Here is a 15685-nt window from a genome sequence, read left to right as displayed (position 1 = left end):
GCCTTACTACGTGGGGACTTTCTTTCCCCTCACCCTTGAGGGGTGGGAAATATCATGCGCAATTCCCTGCAACAGGACAATTGCGTCAAATGAAATATGAGTCTTGCGAAATAACACACAAAACTGGGTGGAAGGTGTGTGAAGGAAAAGAGTAAATATAGTGTGAAATCCCTGAAAGATTGCACTTCTCCCCGCACTCGAGTGCACTTTCTGGGCTGTACGAGTGGAGGAAGTGTTTGAGGAAGTGAGAAATAGGAAAATCAAGCTTCAAATGGCGTCTAATTCTGTGGTAATTATCACCTAGAGAAGTGTGAATTAACATGTTCCCCAGGTCATGGGGGAGCATTTCTCACTCATTTCCTCAATCTCACACCTTTTGCAGATTGTCTTTGCAATTGTTGTCGTCTCACTGTTTCTATCTGGTCACTGTGGCATCGTGAAGCGCAGCTTCTCGGACAAAAGTGTGGCCAAGTACGTCACGGAGGTAATATTGGGTGTGTGTTATTTTAGTCACGTTGTCCATTGTGTTGATGTTTGATTTGTTTGTTGGATTTAGAGGACCTGCTGGTGGAATGAGGTGTGCAAGGAGGAGTTTCAGCAGAGTTTTCGCTGCAAGTGTCCGCAATTTTCCTACTGCCGGTGAGAGATAAATCGTTATTTCTGGGCAATGTTGCGATTCGTGGACGATTTGAGTGTGACTCTGATCACATTTTTTCAGATCACCTGGAAGATACTACAATGCCTACTGTTCCATAGCGAACACGGGGTACATTTGGATGCAGCCCACTTAACAATTTACCACGAGTGGACGATGGGGTGGGGTGTCGGAGAGGTCGGAGAGGTCGAAGGGAAAGGTCGGAAGTGAGCTGAGAAAAAGGCAGTCATATCCAGTGTCTCTATTCGCCAATTCCCAGAATATCTTGCATGCCTAAATGTCTCCAGTCTCAAAGAGCTTCACAATTGTTTCGGTATTGTTGTTCTTCACTGCCTCTTTGAAGTGTTTCATGACCTGAGCGGCGGATTTACCAACTGAAATGGGATATTTAGAAGAGATAATAATGGTTACACTTGTGCACAATTCCTGGGAAGGTATAAAATATATATTTTTTTGTCATACTTCTCAGCTTCGCCCCATTCTGCAGGAGTTCATTGATGGTCCTGATGGCCAACTGTAATTCATTGGCATTTTTGTGGCGAATCACAAAGTTCGTCAAGAGATCTTCGTGCAGTGTCATCAAGTCATTGCTGTACTTTAGCATTAGTTTACTGTAAAGGCGAGAAAAATAAACAATTCTATTGTAAAGTCACCAATTAGAAAATGCAAAATACATACTGATCGTGAATGCGAGCATCTGAGAGACGCACCGATACATTCTTAATTGCTGCTATTTTCTCATTTTGCTCCACGAGGAGCTTATGTTGAGTTTCTTGGAGACCGTTGAGCTTTGCAAAAAGCTCCTTCAGCTGCTTCGTAACATGTGGGAACTTTGCAGTTGTCTAATTGACATAATAAAGATATAAAAGCGTGAATTAATTTGCATGATAGATTGTATTACATACAAACCTTCAAGTTATCAATATCGAGAAAATCTGTGAGAGATTTTATGAAATTTCCCGCCAATTCCATTTCTGCCGTGTGCAGAATCACACTCCCGTTCTCATTGAACTCCATGCAGATGTCTGAGAGCTTTCTGAGTGCGATGAGGTGCAATTTCAAGCTTCCGCCGCGAGCATCCTTGCCAGAACTGTGAGGATTTGCCTCAATATCTGCTGGCAGGAGGAAATTCTGATTGATCCAGATGCAAATCCGTTGAATTCTCTCATCAATCCTGAATTCCACGCAATTCTCACCACTCGGAGAGTGTCTCGCGAGTGACGAGATGTATTCTGTGGACTTTGGCGATCCCGTGACGGTTTTGGGCAGAGCGTACATTGAGAACTTTGGTAATTGTCGAGTCAGTTCAAATACATGAAATTGTTGACTGTTGGCGAAGCCAATTAATGCCTTCACGCGGGATTTCCCGTGAAAGAAATCAAGTCAATCGTCAATTAAAAAAGGTGATATCACACCACGGCGTTCTGAGCCTACCTTTATGTGGACATCAAATTGTATGTCCTTGGGCGCTTTCACCGGAATTGAAAGCTTGGATGCGTTGACTTTGTGTGGGTGAACAATGAGTGTTTCACCAGTAAAGAGACCTTCGGCGAAGATAATCACAGCCCGAATAATTGTGGAGTTGTTTGTGCAAATTGATATTTCAATGGACGGCTGTGGAGAGAAGTCAACGTTATCGCGCATAAATTTATCTGATGATCAGTTAATCTCACTGATGATTTATTCTCAATGTCCGTTGCAATGCCTATTTGCAAGCGAGTGTTGGCCGGGATGATTCCGATGTCTGATGGAGTTTCGCTGAACTCCTCGGGCTGTTGATTCCTGAAGGAGAGAGAATCTCAATAGGTGAGACGATAATTGCACAAAGTTAGAAACTCACTTTGACGACATGTTGTACTTGAGATTGCTCTCATAGTGCTGCAATTCCAGCATGAGAGCGTGCTTAACGTTGAAAAGTTCGGTGATCTGTTCCTGCTCCATCACGTTAATAGCTGCAATGTTGATCTTGGACGTTGTGTAGCCACGAACCTCACCATCCAGAGTGCAGCAGATGAGATCGGTCTTTCCAATTCCTCGATAGTCACCCTTCAAGAGCTTCGTTATGCCCACAGAGAGGTAGATTTTGAAGAGCACTCCACCTGTAGAAATGTCTCTAATGTCCATCTGCAATGCCATGGAAACTCTCAGTGGATTCTCTTACCAGGAAACGCCGAATCTCTCACCTTGCCATTGTCCCAACCAGTCAAAATCTGACTGTTGCCCATGCCGAGGAAATCATAATCAATTACGGAAGTTGGTCGATGTTTCGACTGAGGAATCATGAAAATGGATTTAAATTAACATTGTATGATTCATGAGACTAAAGCACGCACCTTAATCCTCCATAATCGGAGGTTTTTCTCATAAACACCAACAGTTCCATTGTCACAAGCGTAAGCAAAGTGTCCGGGTCCTGGAAATGTGAAATTCTTTGAAGTGAAGCGAGTTTCATCATTTCAATTGTGGATCTTACATAAATTCATCAATTCCACGATCATCCCGTTCTCGGTGAACTCAAAGAGAAGAGCATCGTGCTTGTAAATCTTTATCATTGAGTCCTGTGAACCTATTAGGATCTGAAATGTCACGAGATTGATGAGTTATTGATTTGAGAAGGAGATTCTAAAGGAAACTACCTCGTTGTGGCCATCTTTGTCCACGTCGAAGAGCACTAAAGTGAGGCAATTGCAACCGGTGATGAGCCAGAGCTGCTCTGTACCTGTACTATCGAATGCCCTGACTCCTCCTTGACCAGCTGTGACCACAACAGGCACGGAAATCGTTCCTAAAGTCCCAATACAGAGCGCCTGAACTCCTTCGGGGATTTCTTTGTAGAACAAATCCATGTTCTCTTCAATATTGTAGGCTATGAATGAAAATGTTATCAACTAATGGTTGAGAAGAGTTTTGTGCAAGAATACCTAAGATGTGAGTAGGACTGCCGATAACCAGAATCTCTTTTTCATCATTGAGATTCAATTTCCCACAATGAATCGCTGTGATTTGCTGACTCAGGGTCAGGGTTGCGATGTCATGATGAACATTCGACCAGGAAACTCGACTGTTGGCAATGCCAGATCGTCTGTGAGGACTATGGATAACAATCTGCAATACTTTCGAAAGTAGATTTGGATTCTTTCGCATTTCGCTGATCAGAGAAATCACACCTTATCAGTGTTGGTTACAGCCGTGAGGCAAGAGTGAGTTCCATCGTACTTCCCAATGCACACTTTCTTCTCCACTGTCTTGTGACTGAGATTGAAAGAGAACACCGGCTTAACTGTTCCTTTCATCTCGCGGAATCTCTGTTTTTTTCCAAACACTGCACACCAAAGAATTGCCACACAGTGTGTTATCAGGAAACAATCCGTATGGAAAATCAATAGTGCTCTTCACGGTTGGTCATGGTCGCCAAGCAACGAGAGTGACAACAAAAAGTATGGTCTATTTTCAACGGTCTCACTTGGTCTTACTCTTGTGGGCAGATCAAAGATTATCATGAATAGAGCGGAAAAGTGAATCGTTCCATCGCTCGGATGATCACTCGGGTGATCGCATGTTTCTCCAGCTGAAAATGAAAGTGGGAATAACGTCATAGGATCTCTGCTTGCGAAAAAAACCATATCGCCTACGAGCGTAGGAAATGTGTGGAATTTTCAAATGAACTTCAATCGAATCATTGAGTTTTGCAGACTAATCAGAATTAGTAGGGGTCACTCTGGGTTATGGCAGTTATGGCGGTGATAGCGTGAGAGTAAAATAACTCGGGACATCTGCTTAACATTGCGACGATGTCAAGTGACTCAATTACACGATTATCGGCATTTTGTCAGCCTCACCCGGGGTATTTTCTCTTGACACCCAGAGCGACTTCGCAAGCAAGTGATAAGAAATCATAAACATGGGCAAAATCCACAAAAATTCTCAGTTGCCTCCGATCTCCCAGGAAGTGAAGATGCTCCGTAGCAATTTTCTCACTTGTCAGCTCGAGATTCTCCGCAGAGTCTCGAAACGCTTCATCAACAGTGAAAACTTCAGTCTTCCTCTGGGGCGACTGAGTGTCAACGACAGTGATCAAGTGGTCTCACTAGACTATGGCAATCGCCATATGAAGTTCCCTGTTGTGTGGCTGAGGGACAATTGCCAGTGCTCTCAGTGCTTCCACAAGCAAAGTCAGAGTCGCATCATCAATTGGTATAAGTTCGACGTGCATCCCAAATTGCAGACGATTGTTGTGAGTATCTGTGGATTGATCGGACTTGTGGGTTGATAATTTGAGGGGAAATTGCACTTAATTTGCAGTGGAATGATCATCAGAAGAATCTCTCAATTAAGTGGGAGGACAAACATGAATCAGTATTTGACGTGGACTGGCTGAAGAAACGTGATTTCACACCAAAGAACCAGGAAGAGTATCTCGCCAAGACTTATCGTCCCATTAGGAAGTCATGGAGAAAGGACGATTTCTCCAGCATCTTCCATTCCTTTGACTATAACGATGTGATTAACACTGATGCAGGACTGAGAGATTGGCTGGAGTCTCTGGCCATTAATGGCGTGGCCAGGATTACGAATGCCCCCAAGGATGAGGGAGTTTGTCGTCTAGTCGCTAATCGTGTAGGATTTATTAAAAAGACCCACTTTGGGTAAGAAGAATAACTACACACAGATTGATTTGTGAAAAAATTTAATATCTCTGTATTCTTTATTTGCCAGTGAGGAATTTATTGTCACGCATAAACCGGACACAACCAACAGAGCTTACCTTTCATCTGAACTCCAACTGCACACGGATCTTCCTTACTATGAATACAAACCAGGAGTGAATCTTCTGCATTGCATGGAACAATCCTCTTCTACAGGAGGTAGAGCAATGATATTCACTGGATTAAGCATAAAAATGCTAAAGATTCCCTGTTTTTCAGGCACTAATCTTCTCATTGATGGTATGAATATCGCTCGTATGATGAAGGAAATGTATCCGGAATACTACAAGCTCCTGAAAACCGTCCCAGTTGATTGGACGGACGTTGGAACTGAACTGGGAGAGGAAATGCACAACATTTACAGAGTTCCAGTTTTCCAGTAAGACATTTGGTAATTTCTTCTTACTATGGATAGTTTTGGAATCTCTTTTTCTTGCAGAATGAATGAGCGAGATGAATTGATTCGTATAAACCACAGTACTCCTCAACGTGGAAGTCACTTTACGGTTCCTCTTGGTCTCGTGAAGCCTTGGTACGAGGCATTCGATACCTTTGTCAAGCTGGCGAGGACGGAATGTGCTGAATTCAAGACTGAAGCCGGAAACATTCTTACCTTCGACAATGTCCGTCTGATCCACGGCAGGGACGCTTATGATGACACATCAAAGAATGTTCGCTACATTGTTGGAGCCTATCTTGATTGGGACATTATCTTCAATCGTTTGCGTCTCATAAGCGTTAAAGATTAGCAATCATCCTCTAAAGTTCTACTTTTATTGAAGATGCTATTCACAGGAATAATAAATAATAGAGAGAGTGCTCTCAAGGGGAAATTGTAGTGGTTTTTTCTGCCAAATACTTGTTTTTGTACACTCCTGCGAAATCGTATACATTCTCCAATGCGTCCCACGCATCAGGTCGATTCTCGATGAGATAGTTGAGGACAATTTGAGTGCTCACTCTCTGCTTATCTGTGCACTTGGCGCAGTCGGACTCCAAAGCTTCAGGAAGAATGCCTAAAGATTCCGAGGCAGTCAAGATTGGGAACTTTTGAGGACTTCTAATACCTACTTTTGAGTTCTCTGGCGTCTGGAGTGCAAGGTCCTTCGTTCACCAGGCACTTTATGTAGTTAGTCAGGATCCTACTATTGTCCAGGATGCCTTCGATATCCATATCATCGTAGCGATCAGTGTACTTGTCCTCAGAAGCGGACAAGACAGTCACAATTGTGAGGCACAACAAAACAATCCACTTCATTCTGGCCACTGATAATCCTCTTTCTGGAGAATGTGACTCTCATCCCAGGCTTTTATATCACAGCTTTATGTGGAAAGCTCTTTGAAATTGCCGTCAAAATTACCAAGGCAATTGTAAATCAATTTCCCACACGACATATTGGCTGAGCCAATGCGCGAGGAAGGCAACGTCAAGGGAAATGCATTGATGAAAAGTAAACACATCCTTGAGATTATGGAATAGAGAGTTGTTTTTTTATTAACAAAAAAATAGGGCAAACACTAGCAATAACAGTTTGAGAGAAAAATTAAGAAATGAGAGTTAATTTCGTCGATTTTGTTCACATGAGGAGTCATCCGTGTGTCAGCCTCTTATTCTGTAAGAAAGGATGTTAAATTTTGAGTGTTTTGGCCAAAAGAATGGGGATGTTTTTTTTTTGAGGATATGTTAAGAGGTGCTTGTTTTCTGTACAATTGCGCCAGAGAGTAGAACAACTAGACCATATTATTATTCAGTTGAAGAGGTGCAGTTGTGTTGAAGCAGGAAGGAGGATAGAGACTCAAATAGAAGCCTGTGACCACCAGAGAAGGTGTGGGGAAGATTGCAAGCCTGGAGAGTGGGAAGATATTTAAATGGTGACACCCATACTTCTTGCTTGTTCCCTGTATCGGTTCACGTAGACATTCTTGGGATCGTATTTGGCCTGGAGCTGCTTCCACTGCTCTGGCTTGTTGTCAATGACGAACCGCAGAACGCGCTCAGATCCGCGACGCTGTGCTTCGCTGCACTTGGTGCAGTTGCTCTCAAGGGCTTCAGGAAGGATGCCTGTGTGGAAAGAATGGAGAGGCATTTATGGTTGGCGTGCTGCAACACACACTTCGCCAGGAATGATATGAAAAGCGTGCTCGCGCTCTTGAGAATTCTCACGCGTGTACATTCCTTTCGTCATAATTCAATTAACACTCACGTTTCAGTTCACTTCCGTCCGGAGTGCATCGTCCCTGATCCATGAGACACTTGAAGTAGTTGTTGAAGAGGCGATCTGACTTGAGGATTTCCTCTATGTCCACATTATCGTACTTTGTGGTGTATTTGTCCTGGGGCGCGGCGAGGGCGACAACGGCCAGAGCACAGCACAGAATTAAACTCCTCATCTTAGCTCTAACAGAAGAGTTATACGTTTGAACAAGAGTGGCAAAAACAAATCATTATGCTTCTGGATGCCCAATGAAAGGGAAAATGCAGTTATGCAATGATCTTTTGAGGTGAATCGAGGCTCTGGGTGAACAAAGAAAAGAGCACGTGGAGGAATTTTCAGTTGTTGTGCGTTTGCTTTCTGGGATTTTCCAATTCTCAGAGCTATTGAGAGAGAGAGGCTCTCTTTGCACTGTCCCCAACAGGCGATTAATGTATTCTCCATTGCAAAAAGCAATTTTTCAATGTTAGCCACATTGAGAAATACAACTCGTGTATAGATGAAAATTTCCATGGTCTCACTCTTTTTCACACACCGAAATGAATACCTTTGAGCATAGCAATGAAATTACATGTAATTTTGAGATTACACTCTGCGAGGGGAGGAAAATTTCATTTGACAATACTACAGTTGATGAATGAAGGAGGAAATCCTGGAGGGTCTTTTAAAATAAAACAATTATGGGTCTTTCAAATATCCGCCCAATTTTCTCAATTTTAACACCTTCTTATTTGGCCACAGGCACAATGCCAAGTCATTCTTGCCTGTTCACTTCCCATTTAAGCTCAAATAGCTCTTCAATTTGGCATTCAGTGCAATGCTGGCTGACGAATGACCACTGGAAATCCCAATTGCAGCAGGTGTTGATTTTTCGATATGGTATTTACCAAAGCCATTAAGTGATCGCGCTCCAATTCGCGAATACGTAACTTCTCAAGTGAACTCTGACATTTTTCCCCATTTCTTCTTCCACTGCATTTAAATTTCTCTGCACACGTTCCGCTCCTCTTCTTATCTCATGCGCGGCTTTTGTAATATTTCTCCGGGCTGTTTGCTCTGACGAGGCGGTGTTTTTTGTCGCGTCTCATCGCCAAAATCTCTCGCTTGCAGAGATCATCTCGTCAGGTGATCTTCAAAAGCAGATGCGCGAGGTGGAAAAAAATGGCAATACATTCTCGATGGTGTGATAATTTTACGTCTGTCTCGTCGATAAGTGTGACGAAGAAATTTGAACGAGAAAAAAATTAAACACAAACTATTTCAACTTTCGCCAATTCCTTATGCATATACATTTTCAGATATAACACGTCTGTATACATGATGTTACAAAATACATAATATAATTCCCAGGTAAATGATATATTCCGTCTGTTATGTGGAAGAATTCACTGTTTAAAAATTACTTTTACTTTCAATGGCTGTCTTGGCATGCACACCATTGAGGCGACAAAGAGGCTCTCGTGGGCTCGCGATAATTGAAATTGCGCTCAGGAACACCGCGGAGGCTTTGTGTGTCGCCACACAAGTGCAATGGCGTGAATTCAATTGGCTGCATTAGCGACAAATTGACGAGAACAAAAGACTTCGACGACGTGATAAACGAGAAACCCGCAAATTATCTCACTTTGCATTTAATATTGTTAGCATGATTGACTCTTGTATCAATCACGATGAATATGGCTATGATGTGAGAAGACCATGTGGATGATTGCGAGAAATTGGCAGAAAATCACTTACACTATTTTTCAAACAAATCAAAAACTCAACACGTCTTCTTAGCTGCGCTTTCAGAGACTCGACTGACTGACTGCTCGACTCGACGTTCGCCTTTTATACACAAAGTTGCGATTTTAGCGTACGTAAACTTGGGGCTTGGGTGTCGAAGTCTTCACGATTTTACTTCACACACAGGTGAAAATTCCGACTAATTGTCTTGCTGTGTTGGTTCATACAAACATGCGTCTTTAAATTGATGGTGTGCGTCTGGAGGAAAAATTCAACTTGAATCTTATCCAAATAGATATGTCTTGTACTGTTCAGATTTACGTCCAATAAAACATGAGTTTATTTACTCATCAATTTATGCTCTGGTATTTGCATTGAATTCTCAGGAAAGGTGATTTTTTCCTATCCATCAGAATTGCTATTTGCAGGGCCGAATGCTTTTTTCCGGAGTCACGGATTTTGGCAACTTGTTTAGCTTGGCCAAGAAATAAATTACCGATGACACAAGTTTGTCATAGTAATGTCTTAATTACTGCATAGCACTGTCTAGAACCTGCCCCTGGAATTAAATGGAACAAGGAGTTCTTGGACAACAAATCACAGATATTGCCAGTCTAGGAGAAGACGATGTAAAAGTGTCTCAAAGTGTTTTATTTCAAGCCAACACACTTCTGAATCTCAACTTTGTAAGCACTTTTAAGCTTATTGTTTGCTTTCAGCTAGCAATTGCCTCATCTACCTTGAATGTCCGTGGCAAAGAAGTCAAGTGTAATGATATTTTTGCAGCGATCGCGCGCGATAGCGTCGAACGAGGCGAAGACTGGGATTAAATTGGGGCTTCGAGGCGGTAATTAAATCATCCTGAAGCCTTGGAGAGATTTCTTCCTGTCATGTCCGTGCGCGAGTGCGAGGTTAATGAAGTGCATCTCTGATTTGCGGCAGAATATTTTTCCATTAGTTTGCAAAATTTGAGTTTTTCCTCTCGAGCATCGCAGACAAAGTGTGTGGCTCATCTGTTTGCACAATCGCGATGGATCGCGCGATAGGTACTTTTGCTGCCGATAGAATATACACACGTAGAGTGATTTTATTGACGTGAGAAGAATTTAAATACTGGCATTCTCGAGGGATCTTTCACTGTGATGTGGATAAATAAGGTGACAAAAAAATCACTCCAGACTAGACTTTGCCATTTGACGTCAAGTTACTGGAAATACCACAAAAAATGGTACAATATATCACCATTATTAATCAATAAACATTGTGTTATGATACTTCAGTCCAAGCTTCAGTCCAAGTTTCAGTTTGTCAAGATTGATTATAGGTAAATTTTCCATTCAACAGAAACGAGACAAATCAATTAACTATGCTATCATTGAGTCTTTGCTATTCAGCATTTAATTAATTAAAACTCTTAATTGTTTCTTATTAATATTTTATTTTCGCAAACATATTTTTCATGAGTAAATTGAATTCTATATTTTATGAGAAAAAAGTTTAATGAATCATTTTGTTATTATAAATTCTCTATCGTGCTTAATTTGTCTTCTTACAAGCTTTTGAAATTTCACGGTGAATGTAAAGCTTTTTATGATAGACTTCGTAATTCTTCTGAGAATATCAACAATATTTTGCTGTGTTATGTGCAAATAAGAGAGAAATGTTTTTTTTTTCTATAGAACGATGAATCACTGATAAAGCATAAATGTGTTCATATAGTCAAGATTCATCTCATGTTTTCGATGGTGTCGAAATTACAAGCCTAAATTGACCTAAATACATTAAATTTTCAGATAAACTTTTACGAAATGAAAAGTAAATTTTTTTCAGTTCAATATAGAAGTTGTGTATGAGTTTTTCAGTGAACTGTCTGCTTAAGAATTCATCTTGATAAACCTCTTGAAGAGTGACAATGAACTCTTTTATTACGCAATGCGAAATGAATATGGATGGATTCAAAATTCTATAGTTTATTGTAGAAATACGAGAAATACACGGAAATTCACTACACATTGACGAATATTAATAAATACAGCTATTTTCAGATGATGAAACTTACCGAAAAATTGTGAATTTCCAATGAAAATCTTTTTTAAGTCCCTTCATAAGTGTTTTATAGAAATTATGAGAATTGAGTAAGTGTTTTTCATCTTTTAAGGCCAAATTGACTTTTACTTGCTGAAGCTAATTCAACCTCAAAATCACCTTTGTTAGAATAGCATTAATTATAAAATCTTTATAGTCATTTTCACGCAATAATTCATGAATGTTTTTTCTACAAAAACTGATTGGCTCTTTAAAGTGCATAATATTTTCCTGCAAATTCTACAGAAAAAGCCACAAATTAACCTAAATCTCTTTCCCATTCTTTAGCCTCGAGATTTTAGAGTGGGTGTTTTATTGAAGCAGAGACAGCGCAGAGTTGAATCTTAAATTTCTTAAATTTATAAATTAGATTCTAAAACTACATGTAAAATCATTCTGTGTGCCGAGCCAAGTCGTTGATATATTTATGATGATGACTTCTTGGAGAGCCTGCTTAAATCTCTAGACACTCATGTTTAGCCAGTTCTCTATGTCTGTTAACGTAGACGTTATTCGGATCGTATTTCACCTGAAACGCTTTCCACATTTCGGGCTTGGTTTTTGATGAGAAACTTCAGAACCTTCTCAGTGCCTTGACGATGAAGTTCTGCGCTATCTTGGTTAATAAGACATTAGTAGTAATTGTTGAAGAGTCTCTCTGACTTGAAGATTTCCTTTACGTTTGCATACTCGTATTTTGTGGTGTATTTGAAATCATCCTTATCCGCATTTCTTCACTTCCCAATATAATTGCCAAGATGATTATGCTTAAAACTTTGCCATTCACCACAGACACAATTGATGAATTACCACTGGAAATCCCAATTGCACCAACATATTTATTTACTATGTAATATTGACTGAAATTGAATTATGCAACTTTTGGGAAACCCAGAGAATAATGGACAGCAGAAGTTGAAAGATAAGGAAATCATTCAGCGATGACTTACGCAGAATTTTTGTTAACGAAAAACAATCTCAGTGATGATTTCAGAGCTTTCACTGACTGAATGTGAGACTCCAGCGTTTGCCTTTTATAAGTACTGGAACTTTGCAGGACATTGAATACTAACTATTCAATCGCATATTCACATAAATTTATATTAAATAAAAAATCACACGAGAGGATGGAAAATTGAATATCAATAAAATGTGCACGATAAAAGTAAAGTATTGCTTGAATTATTTGCATTCAATATATGCACAAATCATAGATAATCTCAAACTACTTCTGATTAGATTTAACACATTTCTATTTTTTTCAGCTTCTGAATCAACTTACGTCACGAATCTCAATTACTTCTGTCCAGTGCAAACTTTTAGTTTACTTGGTTTACTTTCAGCTAGCAATTGCCTCATCTACCTTGAATGTCCGTGGCAAAGAAGTTAAGTGTAATGATATTTTTGCAGCGATCGCGCGCGATAGCGTCGAACGAGGCGAAGACTGGGATTAAATTGGGGCTTCGAGGCGGTAATTAAATCATCCTGAAGCCTTGGAGAGATTTCTTCCTGTCATGTCCGAGCGCGAGTGCGAGGTTAATGAAGTGCATCTCTGATTTGCGGCAGAATATTTTTCCATTAGTTTGCAAAATTTGAGTTTTTCCTCTCGAGCATCGCAGACAAAGTGTGTGGCTCATCTGTTTGCACAATCGCGATGGATCGCGCGATAGGTACTTTTGCTGCCGATAGAATATACACACGTAGAGTGATTTTATTGACGTGAGAAGAATTTAAATACTGGCATTCTCGAGGGATCTTTCACTGTGATGTGGATAAATAAGGTGGCAAAAAAATCACCTCAGACTAGACTTTGCCATTTGACGTCAAATTCTTCGTAAAACATATCAAGTGACTGGAGAAAAATGAATATTTTTTATCAAAATATTACAATACAAGATTGTCGTGTGCAATAAATGCGTTCAATTTATTATTATGTGCATTGGATTTTTTCTCATTCCTCCTCAATATTAACATTGCAAATTCCTAATAGGAAAAGTCAATACGTATTTCTGTCTAAAATGGGGATGGAGAATTTTCCGTCCTCTCTCAACATTTTTTCTACGTTTTATGAGCAAATTCTCATTTTACTGTGAGCGAGACGAAAAGGAAAACAACTTGAGTCATACATGATTACAGATTATCATTTTATAAATATAGTTTTCAACACTCACACGCGCAGGAAAATTTCACGGTGATTCCAGACTTTTTAAAAAGGTTTTATTATTCATTTCCGAGAAATTTCTCAAGATTTTTCCTCGTGGAAACTCACTCAATGATCTTCATTTTCCATTATTTGCCTCCAAATAGAAATGAAGATCATAAGCATCTGGATTAGAAGAAAAACAAGCAACGTTTCACATACATTCGACACATTTATTATTTCTTTTTTTTTCAATTATACTTATGACATGATTATACTTTTATGTTGTCTTCCATGAAAATTACACACTCATATTAATTACACTATAATGCAATAATACAACTTATTTAACGACACTACAATTTCCTTCTGGAATACATAATTCTTCACATTTCAGCATTACACTAAATTGAAACGAGAAAAGGTAAAAAGAGGTCAACAGGAATAATGAATTTCTGCCTTCATGATGAATTGATAACTCGGCGTGTAAGAATTATTACAAAAACTTCTCTCTTATTCTTTTCTACCTCTGCTATTTATAAATTCACTTGCCAACCTCATGAAAAAATGACAATGAACTCGTTTCATTGCCCATCGCAGAGAGTTTCAGTGGAATTGGAAAGAATGAAGTGCTATTTGTGATTGAAAATCATGCTAATGATCATTTTCTTTTCGTTGTGTGATAATTCAGTTAAAAAATGCTTCAGCAATTTTTGCCTATATAAACTCCAATGCTAGACAAGACAATTTAGATATGCTGACAATCTACCATTTCTGGGGAAGACAAATCAATTCTACTAATTGTAGGAATTCTCACTATAATTTGGTGGAAATCACGAGAAGTGCTTAATTGCTACTGAAAATTAATTTCCACTAATGATAAGTCATGATTGATTCATTGTGCTGCGCTTCTGTGGCTTCTTTCTTCGTTCCATTAGACGCCTCCGCGGTATTTTCTGATGAGCATCGACCACACGTCAGGGTATCTGGTTTGCAGGAAGTTCGTCAGCTTCTGGGCATTCTGCGCCTGTTGCGGCGAGCAATTTCGACAGTTTCTCAGGATCACTTCTGGCAGGGCGGCTGCAAAGTTAAGAGAGAGAGAGAGAGGAAAGCCTCAGTCAATGCTCGCGTCTGCTATTTTTAGTCATTTTAGTTAATTAATCCGGTAAAGAGCGCTCTAAATTAGATGGTAGAATTGGACAGGTGAAACTAGATTCAGCGGATGTAATTATCTTTCTTGCTTGATGAATTTCTTAGTGAGGAATTTCGAAATTCCATGAGGTCTTTTCTTGCCCATAAAAGCTGGAAAGTTTAAATTTAGCTTGATTTCTTTTCCAATGTTTCCTCCATTGCATCTTAATTGTATGTCTTTGCCACGCAAGGAATATCTTGGTGGTGAATCAAACAAGATTCACGTGGACAATCTGCATTCAGCACCGCTGTAATTAGCAATATCGTATGAGATCTCCTTCACCCTGGCCAGCAAGAAGTCAACACTATCCCATTGTCTGTTTGCGAAGTGCGCAATGTTGGGTGGAAAACAGCGAATTGTACGTTTGCACATTAAATTGATGATTGTTGTCCGATTAATCACGAGGCATTCATTCTCTCGAGAATCTGTTTGCTCACTTCTTTTGCTAATGAAGTCGCACGGTGCAATTTTGCAATCGCACGGGGGAAAACACATCAGGGCGGGGTGCGTTGGCCAATATGAGATGCGAAATATTACCTTTCAGTTGTCGCCCAAGTTGATCGCAGGGACTCTTTTCTAGGACACACATTATTTGTCTGCTCACAATGAGTTGATTGTTCAACAGTCTCGTGATATTTTTGTCGTCGGTGTGAATTTTCTGCACAAAGAGGCACAGGAGGAGAATCTGGAGGCACACCAGTCCACTTGACATCTTGCTCACAACAAATTCTTCTCACTCTGTGCGCTGATCAGTTCTCAATGGGTGTCCTTGATGGTGTTTGTTGCCGATGAGCGATCACTTGAGTCAACTGTCGAGCTGAAGAAGCCTCAAAAACAAGGGGAATGTTGGAAATTTTCTGACGGGGAAAAATATACGTATCAAATTTGAGGGTGGAAGATTCTGACTGACATTGGAGCTTGCGCAGGAAACTGGGAGTAATCGATAACAGAAACACTGGATGCTGTGCG

At 40.1% G+C, this 15685-nt stretch overlaps 6 protein-coding genes across 7 annotated transcripts; 2 read left to right on the top strand and 4 right to left on the bottom strand.

Annotated features, from left to right (window-relative positions):
* The first annotated feature begins 6 nt into the window (after window positions 1–6).
* Window positions 7–838, top strand: LOC132265193 (uncharacterized). Its single transcript, XM_059765768.1, has 4 exons — window positions 7–289; window positions 383–484; window positions 557–639; window positions 719–838. Exons 1-4 carry the CDS (start codon window positions 272–274, stop codon window positions 789–791), a joined length of 276 nt encoding a protein of 91 aa, XP_059621751.1. The 5' UTR covers window positions 7–271; the 3' UTR covers window positions 792–838.
* On the bottom strand, window positions 839–4390 carry LOC132264895 (Bardet-Biedl syndrome 2 protein-like). The gene is made up of 13 exons (XM_059765230.1): window positions 3823–4390; window positions 3577–3760; window positions 3292–3521; window positions 3129–3231; window positions 2989–3074; window positions 2839–2925; window positions 2496–2779; window positions 2329–2437; window positions 2090–2269; window positions 1565–2005; window positions 1334–1497; window positions 1118–1266; window positions 839–1029 (listed from the first exon to the last, which is right to left on the bottom strand). Exons 1-13 carry the CDS (start codon window positions 3946–3948, stop codon window positions 929–931), a joined length of 2244 nt encoding a protein of 747 aa, XP_059621213.1. The 5' UTR covers window positions 3949–4390; the 3' UTR covers window positions 839–928.
* On the top strand, window positions 4383–6130 carry LOC132265188 (gamma-butyrobetaine dioxygenase). Its single transcript, XM_059765762.1, has 5 exons — window positions 4383–4889; window positions 4958–5301; window positions 5372–5520; window positions 5581–5740; window positions 5801–6130. The coding sequence occupies exons 1-5, from the start codon at window positions 4557–4559 to the stop codon at window positions 6108–6110; spliced, it is 1296 nt and encodes a 431-aa protein (XP_059621745.1). The 5' UTR covers window positions 4383–4556; the 3' UTR covers window positions 6111–6130.
* A 53-nt stretch (window positions 6131–6183) lies between these two features.
* On the bottom strand, window positions 6184–6663 carry LOC132265191 (ejaculatory bulb-specific protein 3-like). Its single transcript, XM_059765766.1, has 2 exons — window positions 6433–6663; window positions 6184–6377 (listed from the first exon to the last, which is right to left on the bottom strand). The coding sequence occupies exons 1-2, from the start codon at window positions 6617–6619 to the stop codon at window positions 6184–6186; spliced, it is 381 nt and encodes a 126-aa protein (XP_059621749.1). The 5' UTR covers window positions 6620–6663.
* Window positions 6664–6824: 161 nt separating this feature from the next.
* On the bottom strand, window positions 6825–9439 carry LOC132265190 (ejaculatory bulb-specific protein 3-like). Of its 2 annotated transcripts, XM_059765765.1 has the most exons (4): window positions 9312–9439; window positions 7566–7759; window positions 7247–7423; window positions 6825–6974 (listed from the first exon to the last, which is right to left on the bottom strand). In XM_059765765.1, exons 2-4 carry the CDS (start codon window positions 7750–7752, stop codon window positions 6970–6972), a joined length of 369 nt encoding a protein of 122 aa, XP_059621748.1. In that variant the 5' UTR covers window positions 7753–7759; window positions 9312–9439; the 3' UTR covers window positions 6825–6969. The 2 variants fall into 2 exon arrangements, with proteins under 2 accessions (XP_059621748.1, XP_059621747.1); XM_059765764.1 differs by having other exon boundaries at window positions 6825–7423; window positions 9312–9438.
* Window positions 9440–13753: 4314 nt separating this feature from the next.
* Window positions 13754–15439, bottom strand: LOC132265192 (uncharacterized). The gene is made up of 2 exons (XM_059765767.1): window positions 15254–15439; window positions 13754–14604 (listed from the first exon to the last, which is right to left on the bottom strand). Exons 1-2 carry the CDS (start codon window positions 15426–15428, stop codon window positions 14459–14461), a joined length of 321 nt encoding a protein of 106 aa, XP_059621750.1. The 5' UTR covers window positions 15429–15439; the 3' UTR covers window positions 13754–14458.
* Window positions 15440–15685: the final 246 nt, after the last annotated feature.

The sequence above is a fragment of the Phlebotomus argentipes genome, unplaced genomic scaffold, assembly GCF_947086385.1.
Source record: "Phlebotomus argentipes unplaced genomic scaffold, Phlebotomus argentipes genome assembly contig_2, whole genome shotgun sequence".
NCBI lineage: Eukaryota > Metazoa > Arthropoda > Insecta > Diptera > Psychodidae > Phlebotomus > Phlebotomus argentipes.
This window is presented reverse-complemented; position numbering and strand designations above follow the sequence as displayed.

Coding starts and splice junctions, on each gene's coding strand:
- LOC132265190 (XM_059765764.1), bottom strand. CDS start 7,752: ATGAGGAGTTTAATTCTGTGCTGTGCTCTGGCCGTTGTCGCCCTCGCC. Junction 7,424..7,565: donor GGACGGAAGTGAACTGAAAC/GTGAGTGTTAAT, acceptor CTTTCCACACAG/GCATCCTTCCTGAAGCCCTT.
- LOC132265192 (XM_059765767.1), bottom strand. CDS start 15,428: ATGTCAAGTGGACTGGTGTGCCTCCAGATTCTCCTCCTGTGCCTCTTT. Junction 14,605..15,253: donor ACTTGGGCGACAACTGAAAG/GTAATATTTCGC, acceptor TTAACTTTGCAG/CCGCCCTGCCAGAAGTGATC.
- LOC132265193 (XM_059765768.1), top strand. Junction 485..556: donor TGGCCAAGTACGTCACGGAG/GTAATATTGGGT, acceptor TGTTGGATTTAG/AGGACCTGCTGGTGGAATGA. Junction 640..718: donor CCGCAATTTTCCTACTGCCG/GTGAGAGATAAA, acceptor ACATTTTTTCAG/ATCACCTGGAAGATACTACA.
- LOC132265188 (XM_059765762.1), top strand. CDS start 4,557: ATGGGCAAAATCCACAAAAATTCTCAGTTGCCTCCGATCTCCCAGGAA. Junction 5,302..5,371: donor ATTAAAAAGACCCACTTTGG/GTAAGAAGAATA, acceptor TTTATTTGCCAG/TGAGGAATTTATTGTCACGC. Junction 5,741..5,800: donor TACAGAGTTCCAGTTTTCCA/GTAAGACATTTG, acceptor TTTTTCTTGCAG/AATGAATGAGCGAGATGAAT.
- LOC132265191 (XM_059765766.1), bottom strand. CDS start 6,619: ATGAAGTGGATTGTTTTGTTGTGCCTCACAATTGTGACTGTCTTGTCC. Junction 6,378..6,432: donor AGACGCCAGAGAACTCAAAA/GTAGGTATTAGA, acceptor CGGAATCTTTAG/GCATTCTTCCTGAAGCTTTG.
- LOC132264895 (XM_059765230.1), bottom strand. CDS start 3,948: ATGAAAGGAACAGTTAAGCCGGTGTTCTCTTTCAATCTCAGTCACAAG. Junction 3,761..3,822: donor CTGTAACCAACACTGATAAG/GTGTGATTTCTC, acceptor AAAGTATTGCAG/ATTGTTATCCATAGTCCTCA. Junction 2,780..2,838: donor CTGGTTGGGACAATGGCAAG/GTGAGAGATTCG, acceptor ATGGCATTGCAG/ATGGACATTAGAGACATTTC.